This window comes from Mytilus edulis, chromosome 9, assembly GCF_963676685.1.
Source record: "Mytilus edulis chromosome 9, xbMytEdul2.2, whole genome shotgun sequence".
Lineage (NCBI taxonomy): Eukaryota > Metazoa > Mollusca > Bivalvia > Mytilida > Mytilidae > Mytilus > Mytilus edulis.
In genome coordinates, this window is record NC_092352.1 from 33,034,138 (window position 1) to 33,052,600 (window position 18,463).

Below are 18,463 nucleotides of genomic sequence, written 5' to 3' on the forward strand. Positions count from 1 at the left end.
TATGTGTAAAATGTGAAGAATTAAAAAACATGTAATATTCAGGATTTTCATTGTATCATAACCATGCTTCAACTTTATAAGAACAAAGTTCAAACCGAAAGATTTTTTTTTTAATTACTGAAGCATCAATCAGTTTAAATAGATCACATTACCAAACATGTTAGGTATACCTTATTTAGACAGCCGCCACAAATCGAAAAAAATACACAGACGTATATTGATTAAATGAAACAAATATCAAGAAACACATTGTTGTCAGACATGGTAGGGAAATTAGATTTGTATTAACAAATTAAAAATCATATGAACAATTAAAGAGTTAGTTTTTACGGTTGAATTGTATCTCATTTTCATGTGGGGTCTTTTTATAGTTGAATATATGATACGGAGTTTTCTTGATATTAAAGGTCATGCAGTGATCACATTTGCGTATATCCATGTCATTTGAACTCTGCTGGGTTGCTGCCTCGTTAGAAATCATACCAATTTCCTTATATTTATTTAAAAGGTTCACATGAGAAGTTTTTGTTCTTGTGAATCTATCCTTTATTGCATGCTAATACATGATGAATATTATAAGAGTTGGAGAATTAGAATACACAATAAAAGTTACTATGCAGTATGAGATAAATCCCATTCCATCTTTTCCATGTACATGATTCAAACATGCATTCAAAGAGTATTGGGTTTCATGACTGACTGTTTAAGTTCTATATTTCTCCATGGACACGGGCTACACTTGCAAAGTGGTTTTGTGTGAAGGTTGGTTCCTACATATTTTCTTCCTAAAAGGATTAGGCGATTATTGGTGAAACAGCTAAGAAACATTCAGACTATTCTGTCGTTTGCAGTTTAAAGATCAGTTAATTTTGTAAATAAAAATTGAGTTGGCTTATTGTGTGATTTCGCTGATCTGCCAGTTATACCTGTTTAGGAAGTTTTTCTACATACGCAATCTTATAGTATTTTTATGAGATGTTTTTCTTTACATAGATGTAACTTGATGTGTGCTTTTTGGTAAGGTGAGTGCATCAGATTTATAAAAAATGACATCATAAGGGACGACATCAAAAGTTCAATGAAGGATACAAAATTTAATTCACATAGTTTTGTCACTGACCCCCCAGCCCCTCTTAACTTAATTTGGGAAAAATTGATTGACCCATATGGATATATGTAAAAATCAATGTCGGATAACCAAATCTTGCAGCAGTTCAACCCCCACCCCCAAACTATTTGAATTAAGTTTTTTTTATCTTTTGATGTCGTCCCTAAGTTATTACAGGAATTTACAGAAATGAGAATAATGAGACAAAACGAGGAAAAATGGATAAAAAATAAAGAATAGAGACTAACGGTGACACAATATACTGATGGTTGGTCGCTTAACGTCCAGTGACAAATATTTCATGCATGTTTAGGATGATGTAATAAAATACAAAGAGAGAATAATGGTATTTTATAGTATGAAGATAAGGGAATAAAGTGGACAGGTGTGCAATAAAATAAAAATAGTTTAATCTTTGGTAGCGTTTTTATCGTCTTGTGGTAAATGAGGGTAATGTTCATGATGAAAAGAAATTAACAATAATTATATAAAGGAGGTCCTAATTTATAGCCCGTTCGGAATACATTGGTTGAAATTATGACTCACTAAAAAATAAGGGTATATTGTATTGAAGCAGAAATATAGATTTAAGTATAACGGTCAACCTACGGACCCCTTTTGAAGCGTACAGAGAGCGTGGTATCCTCTATACACGAACAGTGGCGGATCCAGAACTTGTTATTAGAGAGGGGAACTACACACACTCGTGCTACAGTGTTTCCCTACATAATCAACCACATTTTTCCTACGAAAAAAAATGGGGTGGATCCGCCTATGACGAGTGTTATAATATTCAGTTACACAGGGTCGTAACTAGGCCTCAGAATAAATCTAGGAGGGCGTTTGGGTGCCGCCGTCTGCGGTACCCAGGTAATGGGGAAACCAGCCTGAGGGGTAACACAACCAGCCAAAAACTAGAAAAGTAGTTAATGATCAAGTCGAAGATAAAAACCATGACAAAAAATGAGTAAAACTTATATAAATTACTTTTAATCAACGAAAAAAAATATCTGAATATATTTAAGCACGGCCAATTAAAGCTTAATTTTGACTCTTAGATCTTTATTACATGTTTATAAATCACTCAGTTTCAGACACAGGCACTTGTCGCAGAAAAAAAATTCCTATGATACATTTTTGTACCTTAATATAACGCATTTAAGGCCTGTGGTTTCAGACAAGAACTCCGAGAACAGGAATACGTGTGAAATGTTTTTTTAAGCAGTTTTATTTATTTGACGTTTTACCACCAGCAAGTTAGTTGGCCAACATAGAGTGAGCTATAAGAATGTCATATACATGTACATATACTACACTGTTTTCTGCTGGTTTTTTTTTTAATTATGTTGGGGATAACGGAAATGCTATTTATAGATATGTTCTATATTTAATTATTTGTTACGCCCCCTATAAATATTTGACCAGTCCGGTTAATCACCCCAGACGTTATATTTAAATATGCGTCTGGGTAATCGAGACTACCACTGGGTCGATGCCACTGCTGATGGAGTTTTAAATCCTCGAGGTTATCACCAGCCCTGTAGTCAGCACTTCTGTGATGACATGAATTATCATTGATATGGTCATATTTATAAATTAACTGTTTACAAAATTTTTGAATTTTTTTTTAATAGTAAGGCTTTTCTACCTCAGAAATAGATTACCTTAGCTGTATTTGTCAAAACTTCATACTTTATTTGGCCTTTTTAACTTTTTTGGATTCATGCGTCACTGATGAGTCTTTTTTGAAGAAGAAACGTGTGTCTGCCGTACATACAAAATTTAATCCTGGTATCTATGATGAGTTTATTTGAGTCTAGTTTTGTTTTCAATCTTTTTTTTTTATGTGTTCTCAGTCTGTGAAATATGGTATGTGTCAAATCCATATATAAATAGCATTTAATACAAATTAATTTTTTTCCAAACAATTCATATTTTATTCGTAAATGAACAAATTAAGACATTTAGTTCATAATTTGGTCATGTTTGACCTTTGAAGTTCTTAATTGTCTTGGTTATTGGTTGTGTGCATTTCTCTTGGTCTACTATATTATTCATTAAAATAGCCAAAATATGTAATAATTGGTTAAAAAAATTGACCCATTGACTAATTTACAAACAAATTTTAGCAAGTTACAGGCAATAAACCTTGCTTCAAGGAAGCTGAGTCAAATAATATAGAATAAGATTGATTCAGAAATGAAATATACAGATGTTAATACAACTGCATACCAAATATCATTGACCTACCATAAATGAATCCTTTAAAACGGACCTAATCGCAAACTTAAACAAATTGTTGCTACCACTGCTACAAACAGCATGCATAAGTGTTGCCTTCCTCTTTCGTCAAGACATGTCAAAATTCATCTTTAAAGGCAAAAAGGAGGCTGACAATTACAATCATTTTTAATTATTTGTACATTTTGTGTAGTTGATCCTCTTTTATTTTAATTTTTGTTCTTTTCTTTATCTATTATATATTCAAGATAGCTGCCACATTTGAAAAATATGAGAAAAATCTTTATAAGAAAATAATTTGCTCAAGAAATTATCCTACTATTTTGATACAGATGGACAGATGGTACATCTTGACATTCTGCAAACTTTTTTTCTATTGTGCTAGATTTTCTTTTTCTGTTATAATTTTCAAGATATTAGACAATACTTCCATTTGACACCTTTCTTTCATTTTAAGCCATGGTGGCTTTGTTAGTTAGTAGCTGGGATCATCAGACATTGTCAACAAAAATATTCTAAGGATAATTCAGGCTTATTTCTATCCTGACTTGCCAACTTGTTTCAGAAGCTGTAAGGGTTGATGACAAACATCAAGTGACAGCAGTTATTCTGGTGAGCTTTCAAATCAAAATGTGGTGTGTTTATGTCAATGGGACAGCAATACAATAAATAAACTCATCATAGATACCAGAACTAAATTTAGTATATACGCCAGACGCATGTTTCGTCTACAAAAGACTCACCAGTGACAGTGACGCTTGAATCCAAAAAAGTTAAAAAGGCCAAATAAAGTACGAAGTTGAAGAGCATTGAGAACCAAAATTCCTAAAAGTTTTGCCAAATACAGCTAAGGTTATCTATGCCTGAGGTAGAAAAGCCTCATAAAACCACATAGAAAATAAAACATAAGATGTAATCTTCAGTTTACTATTCCATATGTCAGGGTCTGAAGCGTCACGATTCAGGACAAACCGTATATAAATTTCAAGACTACAAAACTGAAATTAAAGAACAAATAACACTAGATGTTAAAACAGACAACCATTGATTAGGTTTTCAAGTTCATGCCGTCACTCTTACATATAGCAGTGTTTAATTATATTTTTTTTTAACTCAACACTCATTTTTATAAATCTATCATTGGAAAAATAAAAGATAGAGAATTTGGTGACATTAAAAACAGAGAGGAAAAACAATAAAATATATTTTAAACTTTTTGCTGTTCATTACAGGCCAACAATTAATTCTTTGAAAGATCTCAAGGAACTGAATACTTTTTATGCCATTCATTCATCTTTGACACATTCCCCATTTCCATTCTAAATTTTATAAAAAGAATATACATTCATTGAAATGCTGCTTGAACTTGAGATCCTCATACCCTGTTGTCTGTGACTTCCATCAATGATGTATGAATATTCCAGGAGCATTAATAGACTACTTGAAGAAGTATGTATACAAAAATATATTGTTTCATGTAATTTATTTGTTATAACAAATATAAAAAGTGTATTGTCTGTTAACAATTATAAATAAGATGGAATCACAATAAAGTAAAAACCACTAATGTTCAATAAATAATTATGTTCTTTATAAGGCTATTAATAACGTAGCACATTTCATTTCCTGTAAATGCTTATAGTTTTTAAAAACATGGTTTCTCTTAAATTCATGAATGGCACTTCAAATTTGTGTTGTAATTACATATGATATTCAGCATCTAATCCAAAACGAAAACAAAACTAAATGCTATCGTAGTTGTCATAATGTCTAGGTCACTTTGTTTAGCCTCTTTTAAGATGTCTTATGTTAGATAAACTAATCTTTCTTTCCTTCTTCTTTTTCCTGTAATGAAAGAAACACACTCATTATCTATACAATAAAACATCATAAACTTGGGATTTTTTTTAAATCTAATAAAGCCAATAGATACTTCTCTTGATTAATTGATTAATTTTCAAATAAATGAGGTTTACTTGTTCATCAGTTAAAATTCATCTGTTTTGCCACTGTGTCAGCAAAGAAAGACCACTTTTTCACAGGTTACCATAAAAGAGGTGTCGAATTGATTAAAAAAACAACTAAAATTGATTATTGCGCATGTCCACAATGCTCTTTTCTTTATAAATGTTGACTAGTCTCACGTTTAAATTTTTTCAAATTGAAATGTCTTGATTGACAAAAAGATGTATGTCACTAGAGTTCAAGGTACAATATAGTTTAAAGGGTAATAAATGCACGTAAAAAACTTAATCTATTCTATTCTAAAATTTCAAGATAAAACCATAAACATGCAAATCTATATGATGATCATAATTTTCCAATTACAATACTTTGACAAAAGCAACCATTCAATTAAGGAATACTATTTTTACTCTTTTTTTTAATGATATATTGTAATTTATTTTGCCTGTACAATCTACTAGTAGTGAAATCTAAAAAACATAAAGCAAACAAAATTTATTTATAAAACAGAAATTTCCTTGCAGATTTTTTTATTTTGCCACTGTGACACCAAAGAAAAAACACATTTTTGACAATCACCATAAATAAAGCCCTTTCCTTATAGATAGTGCTAATGCATTGTTGTGTACCATGCTCCATACTAAAGTGCTTTTATATGAATGTTCATAAACACGATCTTACAGTTTAAGGGTATCCTTCATATTTTTGAGACCCTCCTGAACCATTAGTCTATTTAATAAATAAATCATTGGAAGAATATTAAAATGCAGATAGTCATTTGTATGTCGTTGACTTGTAGTGTTCATATTCTATGATTATAATGTCAACATAAGATTTTTAATAACAGACATGTGTCTACAATACATCAATCCTAAAATTGCCTGGTGAGAGTCTTAACAAAATGTGATTAAATAATGATTATAAGACTACAAAAATCTGCCATGAATACCAAAATCAAAACCAAAAAACAACATTTGACTTTTACTGAAAGGCACATAAACATGTGGCAGAGTTAAACTTGTACCTTCTCTCTTACTTTAAAAAGTATGCAATATAAATTATGTCAAAATTGTCTCCCCTTCAGGCACATAAAACTTACAGGTTGTCCATTTGCCTTTTCTTCACCCTCTTCTTCTTGGATTGGTGATTGCTAAAAGAAAAAAATAATTATATTAATTTAAGTATTAATTAAAACAATTATAAAAAATTTAAAAACTAAGGTCCTTTGTTTAATTTTTAAAAGTGGGGTTATAAAAAAACCAATAGTATCTGAATCTTGTTTTTTTTTACAAATCTCAAATTAACTAGGTACCAATCAAAAAAGGACATTTTTAAAATGAGAATCTTCAGGTATGAGAATAAACCAACCTTTCCCTTGTCTCCCTTGTCCATGTCGTCTTTTGTCGCTTGTCGTCTCTCATGTAATTTCTTTTCTTCTTCAATGATTTTATAGAATTCTTTTTCTGCCTTTGTATACAAGTCCTCTTCATTATATTCTTCCCCTTCACCTTTAGGTTCACCTTCATCCTAAAATAGCAAATGATAATAAAAATACCAAGTTAATCCTTTTGATGATTTTTCTAATCTGAATTAGAACAACTGTTTCAATACATAAACCCAATCAGTAACACATATATGTATTTTCACAATCTGGAACAGCTTTTGCATTTAAACTTCAATTATATAGATATGAAATTTGTAAAACAATTGTTAGTGTTGAGATACCTAAAGATCAACTACTTCAAAAGCATTACCTTATCTTTGTCTGCTGAACTCTTTGATCTTTCTTTCAATTTCATTTCTCTGTGTCTTGCATCTAGGATCTTTTCTCTTCTTGTTTCTCTTTCAAACATCTAGAAGAAAACAAAACAAAAAATAGTGAAAATCAAATTATTATATCAGGGTATAAGTCACAAAAAAAACATACAAAAGATCTATTATACACTGAATCCCACCTCAGACATTTCCTATATTTTTTGTTTTATATCTATAAAATCTGCTGTCAGAGGAAAAGTTTTTCCAAAAACAATTATACCGACTTTAAAATAATTTTATACCGACTTTGAAATAATATATTTGTCTTATGTTATCAATTGGTCAATTATTTTTCAGATGCTTTGCTGATAAATTTCATAACAAAATATAAGCACCCCAACTTCAAAAATACTTTCCTGAAAATTGTGGTTCATCTAAGGATAATACCAAAATACATGGAATTAAAGTACCTCTTTTTTTCACAACGATAACTCATGATATAATGTACATGAATAATATTAACAACTGCATCAAGAATTCATAATAAGAAAACTAAAAGTTTAACATTCAGAAATCAATTTGTATTTTAAATAATGCATAAATTTAAACTTCAGTCTTTTAAATTCACAGCTTAAAGCTACTTATAATAATCTACATATTTTTTACTACCACATTTACAGGAACCACACTAATCACACTTTCGCTCTTGTTATTGGTCTCAGTTATAAATGTTCCTAATTATGATAAAAAAAAATTATACTAACTGCAGTAACTAAATTCTTTTCATTTCTCTGTAATGAATATAAACTGTCTGATAGTTCTAACAATGTCGTTGTTCCTGAGTGTGATCCACACGACACCAATCTGCCTTGTTCTTGTACACGTATACTATGGAGAGGCTCATCACAAACCTGTAAAGAAAGATCATTATATTCAACTAAAACAAAAACTAAAATAGAAACACATAAATATTCAACTTTAATAAAAAGATTAATTCAGATATAGGGTTTTCTATATTTATTCAAATCTTTTTCATTAAAGCACCCTCTTATTTTAGTTGCTTTTCAAAGTCATGCTATAATTTAAAATTGTACAGTATAAAATTGAGGCTTTTCTTCATTTGATACTTACTTCCCAGTAGGCCCCTTGCGGAATTCTCATGGGAAATAGAACCCATAGTAAATGAAATTCATAGAAATCCCTTAGTTGTTTCAAGGGAGTTTTGATACCAGCTTGCTTAGAATAGAGGTATACAATGAATGTTTAATACACCCTCATTTTCATTATCACTAGTGAGGACATTAAGAAAAACTGAATACCTCTTTTGCTCTACATATATCAAAATGGATGTTTCAAATTCCTATCATTATTAACCTTGAAGTAGTTGAACAGATAATGACCATTTAACTGTTATATGGTTGAGCCTATCTGCTTAATGAATGCTCACCTGTAAACTGAGTGTAGGATCATTCTGTTTAAAGATAATATCCCATACATCCAATGTACCATCCATCTTAGTAATAAAGAACACAGAGGGTCTGACAGGACTCCAACAGCCGTCGGTAAGGTATGATTGGTATTGTCTGTAATGAAGAAATCAGTCAATGTTTTTGTTCTTATAAGTATTCCTCATTTCAATTAAAAATATGTCTACTTTAACATTAATTATGAACCAGTCAGAGTTATGACAGTTTTGCAAATGTTGCACTCAAGCTCAAGCATGTCTGGATCAATTTACTTAACAATTGTTAGGATTAATAACAGTTAGCTCCCTTGAGTTTTTGAAAGATTTGGAATGAACTTTTTCTAGAGTAACAGGATGTAAACCATAAAAATATAAGATGATTTTTTTGTGCACAAGATAATCTTCTACAAGATTTTATGCAAGCCCATATTATTGACTTCTGTTAGTATTCCATAGTTTTTAAAACAATGTCAATATGTAATTAATTTTTCTGTTCTTTGGAGGATTTGTTGTCTCTTTGACACATTCCCTTTTCCATTCTCTATTCTATAATTGCAATCTAGGCACAGCCTATAATAAAAAAGTTATTTTTAAACTTGCACATTCTGGCATTATCTCTATAACACAACTTTTAACAAAACAGAATGGATTAAAATATATCAATGAGTCCTATTATTTAAACATACTTTGTCCACATGATTGATGATTCTCTAATATCTTCTGACCAAATCTATAATAACAACACAAAAACATGCAATTACAAATATGTCGATTTGCAATTTTATTAGAAACACTGAAATATATAGCTTGATTATTCTCATTACTTTAAGAATTCAACATCAAAATCATCAAATAAATTCAAAAGTAATTATAACAATAAAATTATATTAAAAGGAAAGAAAATATATAAAAGATAATCACAACTTTACAAAGTTCTTTGACATTTTAAGGGCAACAACCCATCTCTACTGAACATATTTGCAATCAAAACAAAATTTAAATAATCATCTTATGGCTTTCTTAAGCACAATCTGAAGTCATTAATGGGAACTATAACATACCCTTGCTTTCCAATCTCCAACACTGAGGAAGTTTTTAGGGAAGAATGGATTACGTTGTAATGAGTATACTGGACCAAGATGACCGTTATATTGAGCTACTATTTTCTCTGCTGGTGTTTTGGCTTTTCTGTTACATGACATTATTGTTCCTTGTTCACATCCTACCATAAATTTAGTTGGCTGTAAAATAAATAATGTATGAGTTATCTCCCATTTGTAAAACTACTGTTGTTATAATGGTAAAAAATGGTATATTTTCTTCTTTTGGTGTCAGAATCCTATTAAATACTAAAAATATTTATAACCGACAGAATATTACATTATAAAGAAACATGTATTTTATGCAACTGTCCTACAAGTGAGAGGTTTGTGATTTTAAATGTTATCCATCAGCAGGATAATTTTTTTTTTATGATCTCATTATTTCAGTAACCTTGATAAAACCAAATTTTTTGTCTATCAGGAAGACAGAGGTATTATTCTTCACAACATGATGCACATACCATTGTAGGTTCATATTCTAATGACATAGCTCCCATTGCTTTTGTTGGATCTTGTTTCTTTGTAGGGTCTAAGTATAATTTTTCTGTTGGTTCTCCCATTTTCCTGATGTCCCACCATAACACTTGACCATCAGATGATGCTGAGAAGCACTCTGTTCCTGTTTTAGACTGGATCCAGATGGTTTTGTATGCAGGATCTCGATGACTTTGTTCAATAGGTGATATTTCTACTGGTTGTGATCCTTTCCTTGTATCCCAATAAGCTGAAAAAGTAAGTCTCAAAATGTATTCTTATTTCAAAGAAAAGAAAGGATATATATAGGTGTACATATGAAGTAAAATTAAGTAAATAAACAATAAAATATAAGAATAATTTCATGCTTTCTATCTACAATGCTGATAAAATTCTACATTGTTTCTGATTGTTTCATTTATTTTATTGCGTCAGAGTTTCACAAGAATAGATCTCATTTTTTCAAAAACTATGTATACATTTTTTTCCACCAATTAATAAAAATTGGAGATCCATAAATCAACTTACCTATCTGACCATTGTAACAACCACCAAGTAATATATGAGAATCTTTTGGATTATATTCAAGACATACTAATGGTGAAACAGGCTTCAGTACCATTTCTGGTTTGTTTGGATTTTCTGAAATGAGAATATATAAGTGTGATATTTGAATAGAGAATAAGCCTATCGAAGAAGAGTTATGATACTTATTTATATAATGAACTTAATCATGTAAATACATATCTGGAGAATAGGGGGTAAAAGTTGATTACAGTATCTGGTTTTTTTTTAAATACATAAAAAGTCCAGAAAAATTGTAAATTAATGTCTGATTTGAAAACCAATTCATTTGTAAATTGTATGTAAATATATATGAAATATAGATTAAATAATATTGAAGTTTTTCTTCAATTTGGCTTTGGTTCAGAATGCATAACAATAAATTGATGATAACATTGGCAAAGTACCATTTTCAACAAACCAGTGCACTGCAGTAGACATGAGCTTAATTCTTTATATACTAAGTGACCCCTTTGATGTATTCTAATTAATAATTAAAGGACAATTCTTTATCAACCTATTTCTGTGCAATGTAATGAAGCTCTACATCAGAGAATTCTGTTTTTCCATGTTTTCTGAACATCAGATAAGCAACAATAGACATATATTTGTTCACACTTACCAACATCCCAGATATAAGACTCCATACTGGTATCTGGTGATGATCCTTGGAATTCCAAGTTACAGTAAGCCACAGCCAGTTTCTTTGGTCCATCAGGAAACCAGGACATATGTGTTGCTGTACGTTTGATTTCATTTGGATCTCTGAAGAAAAATCATCAAATACGGATTAACAAGATGTTTGATTTTTAGTTTACAGAGGTACTTTATAAAAAAACACAAAATTTGCAAAGTGGGTATTTTTTAAGTAATGAATAGCAAATGTATTGTAAGATGTTTACCTGAATACATTGATAGTCTTTGCTGAGGGTGTTTCATCCACTAAATCTCCTTCTATATCTTCAAAATATTCTTCATATATATCTATTGCATTATTCTGTTTGATTCTGCTTTCCATAATCTGAAAAAACAAAAATAAATTATCAGATTTTTCCTCATGACTTCATCTTGGTATGAATACGTACATATAGTTTTTTTTCCAACATGTGATTGATTCAATCATTGGTTAATTAAAAGAAAATAAATGATATTGGGTATACAATAATACATTCATGTTTGTGTTTAGCATCAAATATTCTAACATTCAATATATTTGAAGAGAATATATTTTTTTTTTCTCACATCTTTTTTCACATATAGAAGCTTTCCCATATTAGAACTTACACTTCCAAGTTGTTGAATTGTGTTGATATACATTTCATCTTTTTCCACTTTCTTTCTGTATCTGCTGACTTGTTCTACTTCAGCAGGATTAACATCTTTTGGCCAACCTCCTTCTGTGTGGTTTATACCCCGTGATCCTGTCTCAAATCTTTCTGTGTTAATCTACAATTTATGTGAAAACTTTCATAAGTACCTAAAAGAGACTCCAGTCTATAAGTATAGAACATACAAGTTTCCTTTGGTGCACCAAAACTTATACTACACAATGTCCTGGATCCAACTCCTGTTATAAATTATTTCCAACAAACATCTTTAAATCTAAAAATTGAACAATAAAATGTATTTTATTTTCTTCTCCTCTTTTGTTTAATATTTTTTTTTACTATATGTATTACATAAAAGCTTTTTTTCCAGGAAAAAAATGTTCCTTTAAAAGTTATGATTTATATAAGAAATAATGATACATTCTTTTCCCCAAAATTATATACATCCCAACTTTCAAAGACCATTAGGCATCTATTATGGCCTTTATCCAAAGAAACCCATAAATTATGTGCCATTTGGAAATAAAAATTTTAAGTTTTTTAAATAACCTTAAATAACCTGAATAAATATTACCTCATGCTCTGACATTTCCTGGACACATTGTATTCCAATGTCAACAGGATTTCTTTCAATATATTCCTGTGCAATAGATGGATTTGGTGCAATATCAACATGAAGTTCTGCTGGTCTGTCGGAGAAGTTACATTGTCGGCCAAATTCAGACCTCTTCTTCGTGTATACATACTGTATCTCCATTTTGTTGTGTTATGCTCTGAAGAATAAAGTTTGCTTTAGAAAAAAAAATTTAATGCAATGTCTAACAAAGACTAAGACACAAATTGTTATTGGACATTGACACAAACATTTCTTTTCAATCTGTACAATGTTTAATAAAAAAAAATATTACAATTAAATTACTGTTTATGTCAGTCACAGTCACCATCCTAATTGTGCAGTTGAATTCACCTCTAAGTCCTATCGATTTCATTCTTAGACTAATTCAACAGTTGGGAAGCAAAAGAAAACAATATGCTTAAGCATTTATATAAAATTGCAAGAAAAATACATTACATTGAAAGTTGTCTCATGAGCAACTTGTCCCACATTCTGGTTATTCACATCATGCAGAGACTGTGAGACATGTAAGGTGCATAATCATCATGATCATATGCTTCCAAAATGAGCATTGATAGCAAAAGCTTTTGGTTTATACCACTAATGTACATAAGTAAGAGACCTTAAATAACGAAAAAAATCCTTCATGGGTTCTCATTCCTTTCTCTTGTTATTTTTCATTATATATTATGAAGCCGCATAAGATTTCTGTGAATTTTGAATATCTAATATTAACCAAAAAGCATGTTGATGTGCTCATCAGATAAACATATACATGTATAGTCGCCGTCAGTTGAAATTCGTAGCGGTTATCGGTAAAAATAATCTAAACTATCAATCGCGTTCACTCGAGATATAGTTTTTCACATTCCATTCATAAATCGCAAAAAGAAAAATTCGTAAGGGTTCCACGGAACCCAATGTCTCGCCTACTTTTGCTGTTAATTGCAGACTCAACAAAAATGAGGAAAAACATCAATAAAAATTTCCCTCTCGATACTGTCGTTTGATTGAAAGAAGCTTCCAAGTTTGGTAAAAAATCCAGGATAGTTTATGAATCTAATAAATGTTTTATAAACTTTAACTGCAGACTGTATGCAATGTTAACTGGAAGAAAAACTAAGTCCATTTATAAGTAAAATACGGAAAAAGTGAATTTTTTTTCACAAAATTTACTTCTGAATAATATCTTATGATCAGAAACAAGCTTATGTCTAAGTTTGGTAGAAATCCAGGATAGTTTAAGAACATTATAAAAATTTTAAAAACTTAAACCACAGAGTGAATGTTTTGTTTCTGGCCAAAAAAATAAGTCCATTTATAAGTAAAATACGGAAAAGTGGAAATTTATTTTTACAAAATTTTCTTCTTGATACTATCTTATGATCATAAACAAGCTTCTGTCCAAGTTTGGTACAAATCAAGGATAGTTTAAGAAAGTAATTAAAATTTTAAAAACTTTAACCACAGAGTGAATGTAATGTTTCTTCGCAGAAAAACTAAGTCCATTTATAAGTAAAATACGGAAAAAATGGAATTTTATTTTTACAAAATTTACTTCTGGATACTTTCTTATGATCATAAACAAGCTTCTGTCCAAGTTTGGTAGAAATTCAGTATAGTTTAAGAAAGTTATTAAAATTTCTAAAACTTTAACCACAGAGTGAATATTTGTGGACGCCGCCGACGACGACGGAATGTAGGATCGCTTAGTCTCGCTTTTTCGACTAAAGTCGAAGGCTCGACAAAAACCACTACTGACCTACCTTTTAAGTGATCACACTGTAATAATCCTGACCTTCACATTTTCCAGAATATTTTCCATTGTAATTCCGCCATCTTCGTTTCTATGAGGATCATTTGTTTACATATGACATTCGTCACTGTACGCAGTTTCCTGAAATGTTCCTTTCATTAATGTGATAAGGTTTCCCGCGCTTTATGCAAATTTTATGAAATTGAACTCCACGGAAACACTTCCGGTAAAAACAATGGCTGATTCCACCATTCAAAATCGTCTATGAAAAAGTGAAGGTCAGGATTATTACAGTGTGATCACTTAAAAGGTAGGTCAGTAGTGGTTTTTCTTTTTGCGATTTATGAATGGAATGTGAAAAACTATATCTCAAGTGAACGCGATTGATAGTTTAGATTATTTTTACCGATAACCGCTACGAATTTCAGCTGACGGCGACTATACAATGTAGCCCAAATTACAAAATACTGTTAGTCTGTATCAAATAGTCAATGTAAAAGTTGTTACCATGGGCATATTTGTACTCTTGCAAAAGTTGTTTTCTTTATGTACTTGAATTCTCTTTATTGTTCACAACGAAAGTAGATAGTTAAAAACGTTGGAGTTCAGTATTATTGTCAAAGCAACAACATGCACCATGACCAGATCATGGCAGATGACTGACATGACTGCAAGCCTTACATTTTTTGAATACTATAAAACGCAGGATGCTTTGACCAAATATTTAGAATACAACAGTAAAAGGCTTCCATAAGGTGCACTGCACACAAATTCATTAAATTATTTACCTGTTGATTGTTGCTTTTATTTAGTGTTCATATGTATGTTCTTCAGTTCTTTCAGAGCCAGATATGTGTTGTCATTAGTTACTCTAATACTGTCATGCTCATCCGTTACTTCCGTCTGCTTTGAAAAGGTAAATAAATAAAACTATGATTTAAAAAACGAATTAAAAGTTTTTAAATAAGTTTGATGTGCAAAAAAATGAAATAAAGCATGTACATTTATTTCAATGAATATTATACAACAGATTTTTTAAAATTAAATCAGCAAAAAGGAGATTTATGTTTACAACAAACAAAAAAATATGGAAATTCTAAATTCGTTTTGTTTAAGTATTCAAATTCGTAAAATATAGAGCACCTGTCAACAAACATGGCGCTGTCCAGTATCGAAAATATTTTTTTACAAGCCAGGTTGTATTTAGGCTTCTGAATTAATCTGATCCGTTTATTTGTGGTTATTTTTAGCAATGAGAGAATGGAAAAAAAATGTTTGAGAAGATAGATAACTGTTTGGTTGATTTCTTCGGGGCGGAGGATAAGCCATCATAAGGGGAATTCTAGTCAAATCGGCACTCGGTATAGTCAAATCGGTATCTAGTAAAATTGGCACGTGGTCAAATCGGCACTTGATATAGTCAATTCGGCACCCATGTTAGATTTGTTGAATATCCTGTAGTTGGTGATCGCAATACTAGTATATGTTTACAATACTGGTATTAAAATTTTGTACCAGTATTGTAACTTTTATTTTAAAAACAACAATACTGGTACATTACTGATATACCAGTATTGTAGTTGTATAAACATATTTACACTTTTGGTATTTAGCTGAATTTTGTTTCCAAATGACCTTAGATCGCCTCCGAATAACCTTTTGACATCAAGCAACAATCACTTTTTTATTGTGACGTCAATTTTTTTGAATTCTTATGTCAAAGTTTACGGGAAAAAGAGAAAAAATCAATTCGGCAGCACTCTGTCATTTCGTCACCAAGAGAAATAGTCAAATCGGTACCTAGTCAATTCGGCATGTCATTTTGGCATTTGGCATCAAATTATTTGGGATACAATTTTGGAACTTATATTTTTGTTTATCTGGAGATGAAGTCCCCTATTACAGTAGAAAATTCAATAAAAAAAAAAAAAAAAAATTGGGGAAAATTTCCGGAATTTTTCATTGTACTAATGAACTCAAAATCGGGAAAAAAAAATTGTTGCGTTTTTGAATTTCTGGATCTGCGCAGAAATCTACTTCCGTTTCCGGTCTTGTTTACATGAGACTTTGAATAAAATGTATATTTATCAGGCTAAGAAAGGAACTAATACTTATTCATTTTAAAACAAATGTTTGTTATTAAAAAAACGTTACCTGATGACAGCGTTTCTTTGTTTACATTGAATATGACGTCATAACTTAAATAACGTCACAACTAAAATTCCTAACAACAGAACCTAAATTGGAAACGTTACGGTATTTCCGTTTCTCTTTTTAACATTTTAACACACAAAAAAAGTCATAGACTTCGTCCCCATTCACAGGTAATGCCTGCCTCATATTAGATATATAAGAAGATGTGGTATTAGTGCCAATAAGACAACTCTCCATCCAAGTCATAAGGTGAAAAAATAAACCATTATAGGTCAAAGTTCAGATTTCAACACACAGAGGGCTCACACGGAACAGCAAGTTATTAAGGGTCCCAAAAAAGACTATTGTAAAACCATTCAAACAGGAAAACTAACAGTCTCATTTATATAAAAAAGAAGAAACACTTATGAACCACATCCATATTAACTAACAACCACTGAACAAGAAGTTCCTATTTTAGGACAGGTGCAAACAAATGCAGTACAATGACTGAATAAATTTATTGATAAAATAGAAATAAAATATATGTTGAATAAATTGTTAATCATTTATTAAGTTTATTGCTATATTGTAATGGTGGACAATTTGTTTACTTGTTTATCTATACTATTAAACCAGAAGACCTCATTTTGTGTGTCGCTTCTCTTCCTCCCACAATAAATGGATCATCATGCCTCTGTGTCCTATAGGTACCATGCATAGTCGCATTTGTCATCCATTCTTATGACTATTCAGTTTGTGTTATTTTGGTAGAAAAACGAAAATAAAGGCGTCCAGATATTCATTCCGTCATCAGACCGACTTTTATGTCAGACATGACTACCGGTTTAAATATAAGAACCAATCGTATGATAGATAACAAAAATGAAAAATAAATAAGCCCATCAGAGTGTTGTCGATATCGTGGTTTTTAGATCGTAAGAACCACTACTATTATACCTCGGTTTTAACTTGCACTTAATTTTCATAAGTACTCGGACGGGAACAGGACAATTATTTTTATGTTTATCTGCATGTACTGTATACTATGATTAAAATGCTACTATAATATATATAGACACTCTATATAATATAGCAGTGATAGCGATGGAGAAGAAACTTAGAATTAATAGTTAATAGAAAATTAAATACACTTTAATAATATTTATAAAATGAATATGTATGTTAATAGCAGAGACATTATATATCAGAGACAGACATGCCCAAGTCTGTTGTGACGTTTTTGATTTTAACGAACGCAACCTATGTATTACTGGTAAATTATTAAACCAGGAATATCGTTACCATGAATTACTTAAAACCTTTACTAATTTTTTCCATAGATATAATTTAAAGATTTGGTTTTGAAGTTGGTTGAACCTGTAGAAAACTTATTTCAAACGGGATAGCACATCCTCATTTTTACAGAAATGTTGTTAACCGTGCCTGGAAATTTAGAAATGATCCATGTAAACTTGTCGCTCCTTTAAATAAACTTATTCTAAAAGGTTACCTATTCAACACTGTAATTAGATCATTGAATATTGTTTTTATTGGTATAAATATTGATTTTGTTATCAGTAAATAAAAAGCTAACTAAATATTACTAGAATGTTATATACATATACATATTCATGGATCTACAATCTGTCGATACCTGTAACTTGGCATTGCACAAGGTCATGTTTTTCTCTGGCTGTTTATGCAACTTTACACTAAATCCATTGGATGATGGATGTGTACAGATTGATAGTTTAGTCTTAGATGCATGATTTTTTTATTAGTTGTTAGTGGCTTTGAACTAGCTGTCAGATAACTGCGAGTACTCTCAGATCTGTTCATTGCGTCTTTTTGTGTCGGGATGTATAAGTACCCGGCCATGTCCACTTGTATTTTTGTCCATCTGATGAGTTAAGCCTTTTTCAACTGATTTTTATAGTTCGTTCTTATGTTGT

The 18,463-nt window shown here is 30.7% G+C and overlaps 2 protein-coding genes across 3 annotated transcripts in view; one reads left to right on the plus strand and one right to left on the minus strand.

The window, feature by feature from the left end:
• Positions 1 to 4,815: 4,815 nt before the first annotated feature.
• On the minus strand, positions 4,816 to 15,296 carry LOC139488173 (dynein intermediate chain 3, ciliary-like). Its single transcript, XM_071273620.1, has 15 exons — positions 15,164 to 15,296; positions 12,578 to 12,776; positions 11,960 to 12,121; positions 11,578 to 11,696; positions 11,298 to 11,440; positions 10,640 to 10,753; positions 10,099 to 10,361; positions 9,596 to 9,775; positions 9,221 to 9,264; positions 8,517 to 8,652; positions 7,834 to 7,980; positions 7,069 to 7,167; positions 6,683 to 6,841; positions 6,414 to 6,464; positions 4,816 to 5,194 (listed from the first exon to the last, which is right to left on the minus strand). The coding sequence occupies exons 2-15, from the start codon at positions 12,758 to 12,760 to the stop codon at positions 5,168 to 5,170; spliced, it is 1,827 nt and encodes a 608-aa protein (XP_071129721.1). The 5' UTR covers positions 12,761 to 12,776; positions 15,164 to 15,296; the 3' UTR covers positions 4,816 to 5,167.
• A 175-nt stretch (positions 15,297 to 15,471) lies between these two features.
• The window catches only part of LOC139488174 (AP-5 complex subunit zeta-1-like), a 33,025-nt gene continuing 30,033 nt past the window's right edge, over positions 15,472 to 18,463 (plus strand). For both annotated transcript variants that reach the window (XM_071273621.1, XM_071273622.1), the window contains exon 1: positions 15,472 to 15,571. In XM_071273621.1, coding sequence (XP_071129722.1) covers positions 15,531 to 15,571 — 41 coding nt within the window. In that variant the 5' untranslated portion in view covers positions 15,472 to 15,530. The remainder of the gene's footprint in view (positions 15,572 to 18,463) is intronic.

What these genes read in the sequence shown, in the direction of transcription:
- LOC139488173 (XM_071273620.1), bottom strand. Translation starts at nt 12,760, where the DNA reads ATGGAGATACAGTATGTATACACGAAGAAGAGGTCTGAATTTGGCCGA. An exon ending in AAGACTATCAATGTATTCAG is followed by an intron (nt 11,441 to 11,577) that starts GTAAACATCTTA and finishes ATTTTTCTTCAG; the next exon opens with AGATCCAAATGAAATCAAAC. An exon ending in AAAAGGCAAATGGACAACCT is followed by an intron (nt 5,195 to 6,413) that starts GTAAGTTTTATG and finishes CTTTCATTACAG; the next exon opens with GAAAAAGAAGAAGGAAAGAA.